At 35.3% G+C, this 18685-nt stretch overlaps 1 protein-coding gene across 12 annotated transcripts in view; it reads right to left on the reverse strand.

Annotated features, from left to right (window-relative positions):
- Positions 1–552: 552 nt before the first annotated feature.
- The window catches only part of LOC149792215 (uncharacterized), a 78835-nt gene continuing 60702 nt past the window's right edge, over positions 553–18685 (reverse strand). For 10 of the 12 annotated variants that reach the window (XM_089970738.1, XM_089970731.1, XM_089970734.1 and 7 more), the window contains 2 exons: positions 9205–9219; positions 553–2241 (listed from right to left, as the gene is read on the reverse strand). In XM_089970738.1, the coding sequence (XP_089826864.1) occupies positions 2048–2241; positions 9205–9219 (209 nt within the window). In that variant the 3' untranslated portion in view covers positions 553–2047. The remainder of the gene's footprint in view (positions 2242–9204; positions 9220–18685) is intronic. The other 2 variants (XM_089970737.1, XM_089970728.1) reach the window with 1 other exon arrangement.

Genomic DNA, 18685 nt, shown 5'->3' on the forward strand with positions numbered 1-18685 from the left:
ATCTTGATGGTATAATGTGGGATGACAGTTATGTAATCTTAATGGTATAATGTAGGATGACAGTTATGTAATCTTGATGGCATAATGTGGGATGACAGTTATGTAATCTTGATGGCATAATGTAGGACAAGTTATGTAATCTTGATGGCATAATGTAGGATGACAGTTATGTAATCTTGATGGCATAATGTAGGATGACAGTTATGTAATCTTGATGGTATAATGTAGGATGACAGTTATGTAATCTTGATGGTATAATGTGGGATGACAGTTATGGAATCTTGATGGTATAATGTGTGATGACAGTTATGTAATCTTGATGGCATAATGTAGGATGACAGTTATGTAATCTTGATGGTATAATGTGGGATGACAGTTATGTAATCTTGATGGCATAATGTAGGATGAGTTATGTAATCTTAATGGCATCATAAGGGATGATAAAAAAACCATCTGTCTTCGGTTTGTAATCTTGATGGCAGGATATAGAATGACAAAAAATTTCACAAGTCCTGTCTTAGCTTTGCTTGATGGTAAAAAAAAGACAGAGAATACAGGTAATTTTTATTTTTGATCTTTTGACTGAATACAAGCTTGGTTTATGACAGTAAGACATTTACTTAATCTGAAATCACTAGGTGCCACAAATGCCAACTACTCAATCTAAATAATACACTGATAGTAACTGTTCAATTTTTTTATCATTAAATCTTAAAAGTATCTTAAAGATTATCTAAAGAACTAATTAGCACATACAGCACTAATTACGAGGTGCAGCACTAATCAGCATCTAAAGCACTAATTAGCACCTAATGAGGATAAAATTTACATAGTTCTTGCTGTTGACAAGATCTTTACAAAAAAAATGCAGCTTTATCAGAAAAGAAACTGTACTATGCTGATACACAAAAATGATACTCACGGTTGTATACATATACAGATGTACAAAGCTTATTAAATTTTCCCTCATGATATCTACATAACATTACACGTTTCGTTCTGAGTTAGTGGAGAGAATGAGCTTGGCTGAAGTATTTAAATACCATATCAAAGAGTTCTTTGCCTGGCTTGGGGTGTCTAAAAAGAACCCCCCACAAATGTGATTTTGTTTATACCATATAAAAAGGGTTCTTTCCCTGGCTTGGGGTGTCTAAAAAAAACCACACACAAATGTGATTTTGTGTTTATTACATACTCCCATCAAGCTTTTTGTATATTTTTAGCATTTGCATCATACAGACTTTTCCTCTGATGAAAAACCCATATGCCACAATATCATTAGTGTACAGTAAAGAAGGTGAACACATCTTGACAAATGATTATTATAATTTCATATTTTGTGAGAGTATTTAACATAAATAAACAATATAACCTAAGTGAAAGAATTTTACTTGCTGCTAGATATTTTCTAGATCAACATATACGCTAAAGGTTTACAGAGCTGACCCTCTTATATGACATCCATTCAAAACAAAATCAAAATGACAAATTTGGCCCCAAAATGTACAAAATGTTAATTTGATAAAATGTTCAAAGCACCATGAGACAATTGCTAAATCTAAAACATTTTAACACACTAGTCACAGGACTCTTTCCATGTTTTCCACAAGCTCATGGACATAAGTGTAATTTATCTCGGGATACAAGCTCTAACCAAGATGGCTCTCAAACAGTCAAACACAAGTCTGCTATCCCCATCCCATCATACTTGCCTGAGACAGTCCAATTTAAATTCTTCATGGTGACATCACGTACAAAGCATCGTGGCATCATACTGTTCGTCATGGATTTTACGGCCTCAAGGTCGTAAAGTTATCCAATTAAGTAGCACATTATATTTGCAGGTTGGTGGTAATTTTTAATGACATGCTGACAAACTTCCAGCAATACAAAATAATTTTAATTCTACTTTTACAAACAAGAAAACAGTACAGTCTTAAGCTAACCAGATATCAATAGTTTCCTGACTTTACATTTATATGATTACTAGAAGGAAATAACAATCCATCCTGTGACGAAGATTTATGGTATAAACATTTACGACTATCTACTCATTCTCAATTGAGGGCATCTCCTCCATATCTTGTTCATAGTCCTCCATACTGGTATCCATGGCAATCATTTCTTCCGATGACCCTTCATTAGCACCATGGTCGGTCATTTCTGTCTTGCTGTCCCCCTGATCATCTAGCAGCCCCTTAAGGGACTCCTTGTTGCTCTGCCCTGATTCTGGATCCTCACCTGTCAAAATAGCAGTCAATGAATAAGGAAGTATTCCCCCCATTATCATGCATTTACAGCAGTTAACATTTCCTTGAAACTTTATAAATAAGTCAAGTTCATAGTCATGTCAGGGTATCTGAAAATAAGATAACTTGGTTTAGTAGAAAGTTCATTATCCTAACTTGGCTGCAATACATAGGGACCTAGACTATCATGTGATAGCATGCTTACTTTGCATTATTACCTGTCCAAATTAACATGTATTGGTAGCTGGATGCCATTTTTAAAAAATTCTGTAATTAACAATTTTGATCATGCAGACACTTCGCATGGAAAAATATGTGCAGTTTAAAGCATCAGAGGTACTACTATAAAGTCAGTCTGGTTCTCTGACTAATTCTACTAAAGCTAAAATGAAACCTAGGTCCAACTCCAGCATGAACGAGCCAATTATCCGGATTCTGCTGCACCAATCATATTTCTGAGGTTTTTCTTTTTATTCCTAAGTCAGTAATTTAAGGGTTATTTTCAAAAGACTTATGAAAAAATCGTAAGGGTAGGCCAGTCTGCTAATTTTCTATCTCAAATTCAGATACGAGTATGACCAAGCTGTTCCCTGCATCAAAAGCCAGTAACTTCCTCTAGATCCAAGACAAACTTAAATCAACATCTGAGCTGTTCAAGTGAATGGAAATAGTTTTTACAAAATGAAACCAAAATCTAATCAGGTCACAACAACAAAGCTTTCAGCATTATCCCATACCTACTGTAAACATAATTTATCATGCAGAAAATAAGTGAAGACCAAAGTGATCTTGACAACAAAATGTTGACCCCTGTGACTAGGCATAAACAAAATAAAACAACTTAAAAAATTCATTTTTTTCTACGATATCAAAGTAGCTGTACTATAATGAGTGAATAAAACCCCCTAAGTTAAACATTTTTGTTTAAAAAAATCTTAAAACCTGCACCAGAAACAATAATTATCCAAACTAGAGGGTAGATTTTACCAGGAACAAGTCATAGGCTTTAAGTAACTTGGAGAGACCACCAGTTTTATGCATCATTAATTATCTTAATTAGCTAATGCTTCCTAGCATTAAATGTATGCAGTCCGCTCATCCAGTTTCCTGACTCATTCAAATGTACAATGATGAGGGTAACGCATCACAATATACAGTGTGCAGTGATTAATATGTCAAGTTTATCACTGAATAACCCATCACAATATACAGTGTATTGTGATTAATATGGCAAGTTTACCATTGAATGACCCATCACAATATACAGTGTATAGTAATTAATATGGCAAGTATACCATTGAATGACCCATCACAATATAGTGTACAGTGTTTAATATGGCAAGTATACCATTGAATGACCCATCACAATATACAGTGTAAAGTGTTTAATATGGCAAGTATACCATTGAATAGCCCATCACAATATAGTGTACAGTGTTTAATATGGCAAGTATACCATTGAATGACCCATCACAATATACAGTGTATTGTGATTAATATGGCAAGTTTACCATTGAATAGCCCATCACAATATACAGTGTATAGTAATTAATATGGCAAGTTTACCACTGAATGACCCATCACAATATACAGTGTCCAGTGTTTAATACGGCAAGTATACCATTGAATGACCCATCACAATATACAGTGTACAGTGTTTAATATGGCAAGTATACCACTGAATGACCCATCACAATACACAGTGTATAGTAATTAATATGGCAAGTTTACCACTGAATGACCCATCACAATATACAGTGTCCAGTGTTTAATATGGCAAGTATACCATAGAATGACCCATCACAATATACAGTGTACAGTGTTTAATATAGCAAGTATACCACTGAATGACCCATCACAATATACAGTGTATAGTGATTAATATGGCAAGTTTATCATTAAATGACTCATCACAATATACAGTGTATAGTGATTATGGCAAGTTTACCATTGAATGACCCATCACAATATAGTGTATAGTGATTAATATGGCAAGTTTATCATTGAATGACTCATCACAATATACAGTGTATAGTGATTAATATGGCAAGTTTATCATTGAATGATCCATCACAATATAGTGTATAGTGATTAATATGGCAAGTTTATCATTGAATGACTCATCACAATATACAGTGTATAGTGATTAATATGGCAAGTTTACCATTGAATGACTCATCACAATATACAGTGTATAGTGATTAATATGGCAAGTTTATCATTGAATGACTCATCACAATATACAGTGTATAGTGATTAATATGGCAAGTTTATCATTGAATGACCCATCACAATATAGTGTATAGTGATTAATATTGCAAGTTTATCATTGAATGACTCATCACAACATACAGTGTATAGTGATTAATATGGCAAGTTTATCATTGAATGACCCATCACAATATACAGTGTATAGTGTTTAATATGGCAAGTTTACCATGGAGTAAACATACTGATCCTGCTTCCACTGGTCAAAAATGAACCTTCTATGCAGGTAGGATGTACAAAGCATAAAAAAATCTATGTGGTCATCATTGGTCAGAAATGACCTTCTGTGTAGGTAATATTTATATAGCATGGAAAAATCTATGGTCATCACTGGTCAGAAAGGACCTTCTGTGAAGGCAGGATGTAAATAACATGGACAATCTATGTGGTCATCACTGGTCAGAAAGGACCTTCTGTGCAGGCAGTATGTAAATAGCATGGTCATCAGCAAAACACAATACTTCAATTTTTGTATCATAAAATGTAAGTCAGAGTGACCTTTATTGGTTGTAGGTTGCAGTTCTAACAGAAATACATCAAATTATCAAGTTCTGAGGCAGGATCTTAGGCGTATAGCTTGCCAAGAGCTTCTGTGGTCATGAGCAAAATGCAGAAACTTGTCGTCCAAGTCAGTAAAGGATGAAATATAGATCATGAGCTTTTACTGTAAAAAAAAAGTGTGATGTCAACAGAGATGCATACTGTCACCAACTTTATTCTACTAGCATGAACATCAAATACAAAATTTAACTCGAGTCAGAGAAAGGCAAAACATGGGCCGTAATGACCTAATTGTGCAATGAGCATGTATCACTTGTAAAGCTGCATCCCCTCAACTAGTTTCAGGATTCTAGGTGTAACACTATAGTCAGTACCTAAATATAAAAACTTAATCGATGAATTCAAACTGTGAAATGTGGGTCACTGACTTTTTCATCAGATCACTAACTTTCAAGATGGGACAGTATACACAAAGTATGCACAACACCTGTGTGGTCATAACCTAAATACAAAACTTCAGTTGGTGCAATGTAAAATGTAGGTCACAGTTACTTTTCCACATGGGCGTGGTACTAATGGATGCATACAACTGTCTAGTTTAAGGAATTTAGCATGAACAGTTAAAATACAAAACTTTATTAAAACCACTAAGTAAGAAACATGGGTCAAAGTAAGATACTACTGTCACAAGCACTCATCAAGATGCACTGTGTCACCAAGTTTCATAATTTCAATTACAACTGCGTATACTGGATGCAAAAAACTACATGGTCATGGCATAAACATTAGTCACTAAAATGTGAAATACAGGTCAAGTTATTTATTGCCATAAGGGTATGGTACTAACAGAGATGCCTAAATTGATCTAGTAACATGAGGAGTCCTTGAAAAAAAGTTTACAACACAAAACTGAACCCAAATCAATGAAGCATGTAACATGGGTCACAGTAGCCTACTTTGGTGAAGTGGTTGTACTTAGTAAGATACATCACCTCACCAAGATTCATGATTATATGTCACATGGTATACAGGATGCAAAAGAGCCAGTGGACATGACCAAAACAAAAACTTAACTGGTCATCACTGGTCAGAAAGAACCTTCTGTGCAGGCAGTCACAAAAACAAAAGCTTAACCCAAGCCAGTGAAATATCTTATTCAATGGTTCAAGCATTTACAGTGCTTTAAAGAAGAAAAAGCCCAACAAAGTTTAACTAAAACCAGTGAAGCATGAAATGTGGGTGATAATACCAACTTGTGTAATGAGATGCAACACCTGTCAAAATGTACTTCACAAAGCTTCACAATTCCAGGCAGAATAGTTTGTAGATAGGGTGCCAAAAACCAGAACTAAAACAAATACTTAAAAACCAGGTCCACGATCTAGAACCTATCACCATAGCATAAGAAAACACTGGACCCTTGGGAGTCAAACATTTGCTTCATGTTCCAACAGTTGTACAAAAAATCTGCAAACCGTTGGGCTCAAAACCTTTACCTCAGGATCCTTAAACTGTCAGAAAAAATGTGGACCCTTGGACTCAAACATTTTTATCACTTCCCTAAACTATAAAAAAAGACTCTGAACCTACATAATCAAATTTTTACCACAAATTTCCTGAGGTATGGGGAAAAACTCTGGACCCTCCTACTCAAAATTTTGCTTATGTTTCTCGAGCTATGCAAAAGGGCATCAGACCCTAGAACTCAACCTTTACCAGAGATGCTCCTCAAGCTTTGACAAAAGACTGGAACCTCGGACTCCAAAATCCAAAATCTGCCTCAAGTTCCTTGAGCTATCAGAAAATACATTGGACCCTGTGACACAAACCTGTCTCAAGTTCTCTGAGCAATCAGATAAGACCCTGACTCAAACTGTTAACTAAAGTTCCTTGAGCTATCAGTAAAGACATTATACCAAGGAACTTAAACCTCTGCCTCAAGTTCCCTGAACTATCAGAAAAGACATCTGACCCTGTGACTCAAACCTTTACTATCCTTAAGCTATCATAAAAGAGATCAGACCGTAGGGCTCAAATCATTGCCTAAAGTTCCTTGAGCTTTCAGAAAAGACACTGAACCTTGTGACTCAAACCTCACATCTAAAGTTCCAGCACGTTTTAGAATTTACCAAACTGTACCAGATTCCTAAAAACTTAAGCTAAACTCATCTTGGACATGAAAAGAGACCCGACTTTTAAGAGTCATTTAATCAATTTAAAGTCAGTCTAAAATTTCAGCCATTCACAATAATGGCTTCTAGACTCAAGTTTCATTCATTTGTTGTTGAAATCCAGACATATTAACTGCGAGTTCAAATAATTTTGAACAGTTTTGCAATTTTGCAGCAGGACTGCAGACATTTGCTTTCTTTGTTCAGATCAATGTACAGTCTGCATATCAGGGGATCAGATAATCAAGGCAGAAAAGAGAGTTAGAATTCAATGACACTGTATATAATACAAAAATCTAGGAGGCTAGAATAATACAACATTTGAGTCAACATTAAACAAACAACAAAAAAATAAGAGTAAGAAAGTGGTGTGTCACGTGCCATATTTTAAGATGTAGCCCAAATTTATCTGAATTATAAGAATGTTAATAAAGAAGAGTTCCTTGACGAGGCTGATACTCTTTTGTCCAAAATGTTTTCCCTAGAATTAAAGATATAATTATTACTGATGACTGTTGAAACCAACTCTGACATTCATGAGATTTTAAAATCTGTGGCTGTGGTAGCCATATTGGATTTAAGATCAGCCTCATTTTTATTAAGACCAAGTAGACACCATTAGAAGAATTTTGGTAAACCCCCATGCTGATCAGGACAAACAAAAAGACCAAGTGTTTCCAGTCAGCCAACCTTCCCTGTTTTACACTGCCAACCCTATCATGTTTTCACCCTTGGGGTTATTTTTAAAAAAAATTACCTACCTACACTCCAAATTTTAAAACCATTGCAGAAACACATTTTCTTTTGCCTTACTTACCATTCTGGAGAATTGGTAACATACAAAAACCTATGTTGATATGACCATCAATTCTGATGAAGTAGCAATAAAAAGATTTTAAAGATGGCTACCATAGTGGCCACACTGATCAGCACCATTTTCATTCTGGAGTAACTAGACTCGATAACATCATTAAGGGAAAAACCCAATGCTGATATCACCATCCATTCAGGAGTTGCAATAACAAGTTTTTCAAGATGATTGTAGTGACATACATACTAGATGTCTGAGCAGAATTTTTTTCATTAAGGACCAACTAGACCTTTGTATTATTGTGTGAGTACACTTTTCATGGCAATTCTCCAAGTAGTTTAGGGGCTGTAGTGGCCTATGTCTATAACAGGAAATTTGCCTGTCACTGAAAAAAAACTGGCTCCTTATTTTGCTGTGATTGAAATCTACCTGACAGTGACTGACAGAGGAAGCGTAATTGGCCTATTATTTAGTAAGCCATGAGACTGACCAACATGTGTGACACTGGTAACCAAGTTAGATCTATCCGACCAATCATAATTCATATGTAGCTTATGAAACCTAACCTTTTCCAGTGTTTGTTATTGCTTATATTTTTAATTGAGTAAATGGGAAAGGGGGATTGGTGATGCAAATCTCATTTAATATTCTAAAATATTCAATTAGTCTTGCCAAAAACATTAAAATACTATTGCCAAAAATATTAAAAAATAAAAATGTTGGAGTAATGCAAATCAAACAATGATCATAGGAGGGGATGAAAAGAGATTCAGTCCAGATAAAGACTAGTTGAGAAAGATGAACAATAAAAGGGGTTCTAAATGTGAGGATGAAACCAAGCAATTCTCCATCGACAAATATGTACTACTATAAAGATACCTCCAACGGCATTTATAGAACTAACCCTGCCTACACTCCTTCATGTCATCACTGAGAGAGAATGCTAACATGCAGTCATCTATACTACAGTAGCAGGGCATTGTAAAAGCAGGCACTCAAAAAAAAAACAACCTTGCATTCATTAAAGCCATGGAACCGTTGATCAAAGAAAAGGGCCCAGACATGAAATTTTTCTTCCTGGCATCATCGTTCAAAATTTAGCCAACTTTCACTAATTCCATCAAATAGTTCTTAACTTCTTTCACTGTAACCACCAAACATACCCACACACATATACATGCATGTAATTGATTTCAATACCTACCTCCACTATTGTGGTCTGCAAAAAAAAATATTAATCAGGTTTTGTAAATCCAACTGTCCTTACCATTTAAAACTTCTGCTAGAGAAATATTTGATCATGTAGTTTCTTCAATCAACTTTAATCCTGTAAATCATTTATCTACTACGCCAATAGTAAAGCTTATTTTTGTGATATTTGAGATATATTGCCGCTTGTGTATCCAATTTCTTAAATACCTGTAATATAAATAAGAGTATCCAATTTCTTAAACACCTGTATAGAAATTTGTGTATCTGATTTCATAAAGATCTGTATATAAATCTGTGTATCAGATTTCTTAAACATCTGTATATAAATTTGAGGCTATTAAATTTGCAAGTGAAATCTTTTAGCAAACTTAGATAATATTTAGACAACACACAAACTAGAATGAGTAGTTATGGGTGCATTACACAGGGTCTTGCTCTAAACAATTTGCTTTTAACTGCCTGACTGGTGTACACACTGAAACTTAAATCAGAACTAGTAGTAATGGGTGCTAAACAAACAGTTCCCAATCCCTACCATCTACAGTTAACTTTGTTTTCTAATGCACTTCTTGAAACAGAAACTAGAGCTCATGGTGATTGGTGCAGTACAAACAGTCCTGTTCTCTTCAATTTCTTGTCAACCCCAGCTGACTGGGGTAAATTTTGAAACTAAACCTAGCAGTAATGGGTGTATTGCAGAGGGTCTTGCTGTCTTTGATTTGCTGTCATATTTACTAGAGTAGGGTACATTTTCAAACTTAAACTAGATCTACTAGTGGTGCTTGCATTGAAAATAGCTTGGCTATTTACAGTTTGCTTGGCAGAGCTTTACTTTTGAGAAGATAGCCAATTTAGGGGGTTAAAAGAATTCCAAATGATGACAAAGAATGCTGGAAATCCAACTTCTTCAAGTTTTCATCAACATAAAGGTGTGAGACATAAACTGCTGAAACTCATCAACATAATAAAGTTATGCAAAGTTAGGTCATGTATTCAAAGGCCATATCTCTTTAAAATAATAATGTGAATCGCTTGAAATTTCATCAACATAATAAAGTTATGCCATGGAAAGCAAAGTTAGGTCATGTATTCAAAGGCCATATCTCTTTAAAATAATAATGTGAATCGCTTGAAATTTCATCAACATAATAAAGTTATGCCATGGAAAGCAAAGTTAGGTCATGTATTCAAAGGCAATATCTCTTTAAAATAATAATGTGAATCGCTTGAAATTTCATCTCATTTAGGGTCAAATCAATATAGCTTCATGTAAAATTTGGTTCAAATGCAGCAAAACTTTGTAAAGTTAAACTGCAGAAACCAGTCATTATGATGAAAGTGCCATAATTCCTATAAATGTTGCAGAATGCAGAAATCAAAATCGCACAGGGTTTCATCAACTTGAAGAACATGCTAAATTTGGTTGAAATACAAGAACGTTTACAAAAAGTTATGCTGTAGAAACCAAGGTTGCACTTTACCTATTAAATAATATCCTGTTATATGTATGGTTTGTAGAGCTTGGCTGGCTACAAGAATGAATGGATGGACAAATGGACAGCCATACAAAAATGGGCTCCTGCATCTAATTTCTGGCCCCTAGAAACGAATATTTTAGTTTACAGTATATTATAGTATTTGCGTACTTTCCTGTTTGTTTGCACCGCCAACTAATGATTTAAAAAACATACCGCATCAAGGATATAAAAAAATGTACAAAACTCTGTCATTTTATTCATCAATTTATACTATCGCCATGGGGTCCCAAACTCTCTCAACTTGCCAGTGTTTTGAATCAAACTGCAGTTTCTTTAGTAATATGGTCACCATATTTGCATGAATGGGTCTCTGTTTTCAGGCAACAGATGTTATATAGTTCAGCGTCTTTAATAATCTCAATAATTCTGAACATTTTTAAGCTATATTTCTTTGAGCACATCTCTACAAGAGTTCATTTTTATTTGTTCAATTTACTTTAGAGATATTGAAACTAGACACTGCAAGTATTGGATGTAGACAACACAGTTTTTATTGAAATATACTATTACAGAAACCAGGAATGGACAGTGCACAGTCTGTATATTTGTTTACATTAAGTTTCCTTTCAGCTTGAAACGTAAATAAGTTGACAGTGTTAAGGACTTCTTGGCGACAATCAGGTTAGGAATTATGAACTGATGAATGAAAGACCAAGTTTTATGTATTTTTTATATCCTTGATGGTTTTTGTTTTAAAACTTGGATGGGAGTGCAAATAAATGGGAAAGTGTGCAAATCCTTAAGTTATCATCAATGTTAATGCTTTTGATAAAATAAAGTTCAGCACTTAAAAATTACACATGCTATTAATTAACAGAATGAGTTGATCAAGAAAACCAGTGCAAGTGAAAGATGGTGCATAATTACTGCCAAGAGGTTAAGCATGTCCACTAGCAACAATGATCTATATAGCTTTTCATTTCAATAGCTAAGACTTAACCAAAATACAGCGGCTTCCTCTCAGAAACAAGAGATCCAAGTGAGCCTAGTTCATGTATCACTTGTAAGACCTTGCTAGTTTATACCAATTTCACTCAACACCACAATGTAAAACCCCTTCTCTCAAACACAATCTTCCAAGATTAAGGAACCAGTTTCTAAATGAAACAATGAATCTGCCCCCAACATCACTAATATGCCATGAAGTCACAAACCATAATACTCACTAACGGTAAAATTAATTCTGTGCCGGCTCGGAAAAAAATCATAAGATAATATACATCAGAAAACTAGTATTCATTTGCAACTAAATTTTTACCCCCTTTCCCCTCTGATGTCAGTAAGTCATTTAGAAAACAACATGGGATGAAGTGTCAATAATAGCACAAAACCAAATATTGGCAAAAAGCAAAAGCTAAAGTCCGTATAAAAGAATACGGCAAAACAAACAATCTGAACTAGGGTAGCATCACTTGCACCCGCTGATCCACACTATAAACTTGGTGACTAAAGCACATTTAAGAAACAGCTTAATCCAATGATTAATCTAACCAACACAAAAGCAACATGTGTCTGTATTAAAAGAAACCCCCAAGACCTAAAATGAATATGAATCATACATACGCCATCCTTGAAATCAGTCATATTCTAAATAAGGAGTTTTTACTTTTAACCAGTTTCTGAAAAAGAACAGTGTTCTAACACTTTTTCAAAGCTGCAGAAAGACTTTATTCATCTCTACATGTGAGATGTTTAAGTGTTCATTCAATCCTTATTGACAATACCATCAAAATCTATGCATTTACAATAGTTACATAATAAATAAAAGCTGGCAATGGAAGCCATGAAAATATCAACTTATTACTTTTTACCCTGCAATCATCAGCTTTATGTAGGATTTGAAACTGTCATAAACCTGAAGCATAATAAAACAATCATCACGACACATGTCAAATTTTATCACCCTTCCCCCTGAAAGTAATGGGGATAGTCATGAAACACAACTTTAAATATTACCACCTTTCCCCCTGAAAGCAGTGCAAATTATCATAAAACATAAATGTCAAATATTATCACCCTTTCCTCTGAAAGCAACGTTGAAGGAGTTTAGGTAACGGAATACTTGACTGTCAACTTGTAGCTTCTCCACCCTGTGGGCCCCCAGCCAAACTTGTGGCACAGCCAAACCCTTCACTCTGCATTTATGCACCACCCCCCATCCATATGTTGTTTTGTTGTTCTAGGGTTTAACGCCATTTTTCAGCACAAGATAGGCTATACATGGCCGCCAGTATAACTGGTGGAGGAAGAACCCTGGAAAACCCAAGGAAGAACCACCGACACCCGAGAAGCTACTGGCAGGCTTTCCCACGTACCCACGCTAGCCAAGCCTTGGACTCGAACTCACACAGACAGGGGTGAGATGGCAGTGATCTGGAACAGTGAGCGCTTTAGACCACTCAGCCACTCGGGGCCCCCCCATCCATATGTTGTTAATACCTCTCTCTCATCTGGGGAATTCCCATCATTTTAAGCATAAAATGACAGTTTCAAAACTGCCATTGTAAAGCCTCTGCTGAAGAAACCAACACTAGACCATAATGATTTAAAGAACTACCGCCCAGTTTCTAATCTCCCATTCATATAAAAAAATCTTAGAAAAGGTTGTTCTATCCCAGCTTGTATCTCATCTAAATTCAAACAGTCTTTTTAACAATGTACAATCTGCATATCGCCCTTGCCACAGTACTGAAACTACTCTTCTAAAAGTAGTTAATGACATTCTCTCTGCGTTGGATAGTGGAAAGATTACAGTCCTCACCCTCCTTGATTTGTCTGCAGCATTTGACACAATAGACCATGATATATTACTTCACCGTCTCCAGCATGTATTTGGCATTCATGATACAGCCTTACTGTGGTTCAAGTCCTACTTGATCAACAGGACACAAATTGTATCTGCAAATTGAATACACTCCAGCCCAGTTGGTCTATGTTGTGGTGTTCCACAGGGGTGTATTCTTGGACCTGTTCTCTTCATTCTTTACACTCAGTCGCTCTCAAGTGTCATAGATCATCATCCAGTGTCTCACCAATTATACGCTGATGACACCCAAATATACAAATCTAGCCACCCAACTGAAGTTGATGCTACCATCCAAAGTGTAGAGAGGTGCATTTCTGATGTGAAATCATGGATGACATGTAACAAGCTGCAGAAAAATGATGATAAAACTGATGCCATTCTGATCACAACACAAAGACTTTCTCATTCACATCCTTTACCTCAAACAATAAATATCAGCAATGCCAACATTAAATTCACACAATCAGTACAAAACCTAGGTGTTACTCTGGACAGTACTCTCACATTGCACCAACATGTCATGAACATATGCAAGGCTGCATATCTTGAGCTGAGATGCATCAGCTCAATTCGCAAATATCTTTTGGCCGATGCCACTAAAACACTTGTGTGTTCTTTAGTACTTTCAAGACTGGACTATTGCAAATCATTTGTGTCCGGTTCATCTCAATATCTACTCCAGAAACTTCAAAATGTTCAAAACACAGCTGCTCGGATCATACTTAGAGTACCACGATCAGAGCACACCTCCCCAATGCTCTGTACCCTACACTGGCTATCCATTCGATCCAGAATCAAACACAAAATTTGTTCTCTGTGCTACGTTTCACTGTCGGACTCTAGTCCAACATACCTATCCGATCTTTCCCATGTGTACACACCAGCAAGAAACTTATGCTCCTCTTCTGACAATCGTATACTCATTATTCCCACTATGAAAACAAAGTCATATAGACAGCGTTCTTTTGCATACCAGGGCCCAGCAACGTGGAATGAATTGCCCACTGAACTTAGACACAAAGACACATTGATCACATTCAAGAGGGCTCTCAAAACTCACTTATTTCGACAGCAAGAACAAACTTAAAGACCTAATAATGTTTCCTACCTGAAATATTCTCAGCATGTTTTTTATTTTTTAATGTTTTTCTTATTTCATGGTGTTTGTTTTTATAATAATATTATTATGTTTTTTATCTTATAGGTGTTGCCTAATGTTGTAAAGCGCTTAGAGCTTCTAAAGATTAGGCGCTATACAAAGTCCTCATTATTATTATTATCTCCCATCTCAACAACTCACATGCCCACCGCCACTCCGTCCCACAGATGCAGTCCTTTCATCCCTTCCATCCCACATTTCATTAGCTTCTCCAATCCATGGGCCCCCAAGTGCCCTTTTATACTAAGATGAAACATGATGCCCTCTATGATCTCCTTTCCGAAATCATTGTATAAAATTCGGGTAACTTGAAACATGATGCCCTCAGGTTACTTGAAACATGATGCCCTTTATGATCTCCCTTCTGAAATCATTGTATAAAATTCAGTTACTTGAAACATGATGCCCTCTATGATCTCCCTTCTGAAATCATTGTATAAAATTCAGGTTACTTGAAACATGATGCCCTCAGTGATCTCCCTTCTGAAATCACTGCATAAAAGTCAGGTTACTTAAACATGATGCCCTCAGGTTACTTGAAACATCATGACTTCCATGATCTCCTTTCTTAAACTCACATGCCCACCGCCACTCCGTCCCACAGATGCACAGTCCTTTCATCCCTTCCATCCCACATTTCAGCTTCTCCAATCCATAGGCCCCCAAGTGCCCTTTTATATTAAGATGAAACATGATGCCCTCTATGATCTCCCTTCTGAAATCATTGTATAAAATTCAGGTAACTTGAAACATGATGACCTAAGGTTACTTGAAACATGATGCCCTCTACGATCTCCCTTCTGAAATCATTGTATAAAATTCAGTTACTTGAAACATGATGCCCTCTACGATCTCCCTTCTGAAATCATTGTATAAAATTCAGTTACTTGAAACATGATGCCTTCTATGATCTCCCTTCTGAAATCATTGTATAAAATTCAGGCTACTTGAAACACGATGCCCTCTATGATCTCCCTTGGCCTTCTGAAATCATTGTATAAAATTCAGGCTACTTGAAACATGATGCCCTCTATGATCTCCCTTCTGAAATCATTGTATAAAATTCAGGCTACTTGAAACATGACGCCCTCTATGATCTCCCTTCTGAAATCATTGTATAAAATTCAGGCTACTTGAAACATGATGTCCTCTATGATCTCCCTTCTGAAAACATTGTATAAAATTCAGGCTACTTGAAACATGATGCCCTCAGTGATCTCCCTTCTGAAATCACTGCATAAAAGTCAGGTTACTTAAACATAATGCCCTCGAGTTACCTGAAACATGATCTCCTTTCTTAAACCACTGTATGTTCAGATTACCTGAAACATGATACCCAACATGATCCCTTCTTAAATCACTGTACATGGAGTTCAGATTATAAGAACCACCTGATACATGGAGGGTTAGGGACAGGCAGACAGATGGATGCAACCAATCACAATTTACTTGCAATGTTAGGATATCATGACAGAATTTTTTCCCATGAAACTGAACCATAACATTACACAACATGACAAGATGGTTAAGTGGCCTATGTATGCTATTATGCTTAAAACCACTGAAAAAGTCCAATTTCATCATTACAGATTAACAGCCCGATAGGAAATGTAAAACCACTGAAAAAGTCCAATTTCATCATTACAGATTAACAGCCCGATAGGAAGTGTAAAACCACTGAACAAGTCCAATTTCATCATTACAGAATAACAGCCTGATAGGAAATATAAAACCAGAGAACAAGTCCAATTTCATCACTTTAGAATAAAAGCCTAATAGGAAATTTGCAACCAGTGAATAAGTCTGATTTCATCAATACTGAATAACAGACTGATAGGAAACTTTAAACTCTAAAAAGCTTCAACGGATTGCCAAAATCATCTGAAAAGTAACTTTCCTACAGACCATTAAATGACATAATTGTATATAAAAAACAACAACTGGGAATCACTTTTGCTATCCAACAATCTTGAGACAATGCTCTATCGCATTCAAAAATCATATTGCTTGTACAAGGTAAAGTAGGTAATAAAAATCTACCAAGCTGCAATAAAATCTTGTGTGACATCAACACATGTAAACTAATCTTTATTAACTACATTTATTTTTATACAGTAGCATCACGACTAATGAACAGATAGAGCAATAATTCACTTAGCCTACTTTTCTCTAAGTCTGGCTTCTTTAAAAACATGTATCTTTATATTTTATTAAATATTTTTGGGAAGTTATTACAGACCAAGTCACAGTGACTTACGTTCTGTCCAAAAAACAAACATAAATATTATACAAAAGCACTGGGAAGTTATACAGCATAATGGTCACAGTCACTTACTTTCCGAGTTAAGCCAGTCCAAAAATCGTAAACATAATTATTATTTAATTTAAAAGTGATCAAAATTATACAGCCTAAATGACCTACTTAAATGGCTTTGTAAACTCCAGTTTCCAACATGGTAAAATTGTGTGGATGGATATAAAATGTTCTATTATTTTTTGTAGAACTCTCCTCAGCTTAAACTACAACATTTTAATACTATATCCGACATGTAAGTTGCATTGTTTTATAAAAAAAAACAGGAAAAATAAAAATGAAAATCCTAAACACATGTACCTCTGAGAGAAAAAAATACATTTGTAACCATGTTGGACCAAACTGAGAACTTTTCCCTGAGTAAAAATCCCTCAAAGCAGGGAATTCCTGTAATACTGAAAAACTGAAGCTTTAGAGTTGAAGCAAACAAAATGAAAGTGAAAGTAAATTGTTGTGAATGATGTCAGTTTTCTTCATCTTTAGAAGGATGCATGAGAAACACACGGCACACATGAGAATTAGCAAATGGCAAATACATGTACATGTGATGAATTGATGAACATGAAAACTGCATACTTGTCTCTTGTATAGCAAGCTTGTCAGTTTAACTATGGCCCTTGATTCTGAATAACGAAATTACTTTGAAAAGCCAATTTGACTGATGCCTATAGAGTTGACATTTAAGTTTCAACAATACATTACTGTCAAAACAATATTGTTTACCAGTATGTAAGAGCGATATTATTTACAAGTAAAGAGTTGTTTAACACAAACAAGTAAAATTCATTTATATCAAGAATTATATGTGAATTTCTGTGGAATTGGCAAAAACGAATCAACAGTTTGACAAATATGCTAACCTAATCAGCTTATGATTTTTGTCCATTAATAGATGTGACCCTCTAGGTAAAAATTACATTTTTGGTCAAATCTGGGAAAATCTACTTGAAAATGTCAGTCAGCTCAATTGAACGTAAGAACTATATGACCACCTGATTAGGCCTTATGTGCCTCTCACCCCATTAAGTGATTTTAGACTATTCTGTTATAATTCATGGAACAGTCTATTACAGTATTGCAGGGGTGGAAGGCTGTACTGAAAGCCTGGCATGGAGAGACAAGGAGAGGTGATGATTAAGGGAGGATTTGAACCTGGCTTGAATTGGCAGAGGTCAAAGTTCAAATCTGATATTAGATGTCAACGGGGCAAAATAAACCCTTTAAATGCTACTGTAAACCAAGAAATATTTACAGCAAATAAACTTTGTAAATTTTGTTTCTTTAACATATGTAGAATTATTTAACAGAAAATGCACTTTCATGAGTGTAGTGAGCAATGATAGAAATGTTAAAGTTGTAATTTCTGAAACAAGTTTAAATCACAGACCTTCAAATATTTCTTGGTTTATAGTTTTCAAATTTCTCCAAAAGTAGATTCCAAATTAAAATACTATTGGCAAAGAACCAGATTGAACTTTGAACACTGAAAAGAAACAACACAGATATGTACACATATTAATGACAAATAAATACATGCATACATACACAAGCACATAAAAATCAAATCTCTATTTCTCATTATATGACCTACAAACACTTATCAAATATAAAAATGACAATTTGTATTCTCTAGTCATGTGACTTGCATCATATGAA

Source organism: Sinohyriopsis cumingii, chromosome 9 (assembly GCF_028554795.1).
Source record: "Sinohyriopsis cumingii isolate HCF-2022 chromosome 9, ASM2855479v2, whole genome shotgun sequence".
Taxonomy (NCBI): Eukaryota; Metazoa; Mollusca; class Bivalvia; order Unionida; family Unionidae; genus Sinohyriopsis; species Sinohyriopsis cumingii.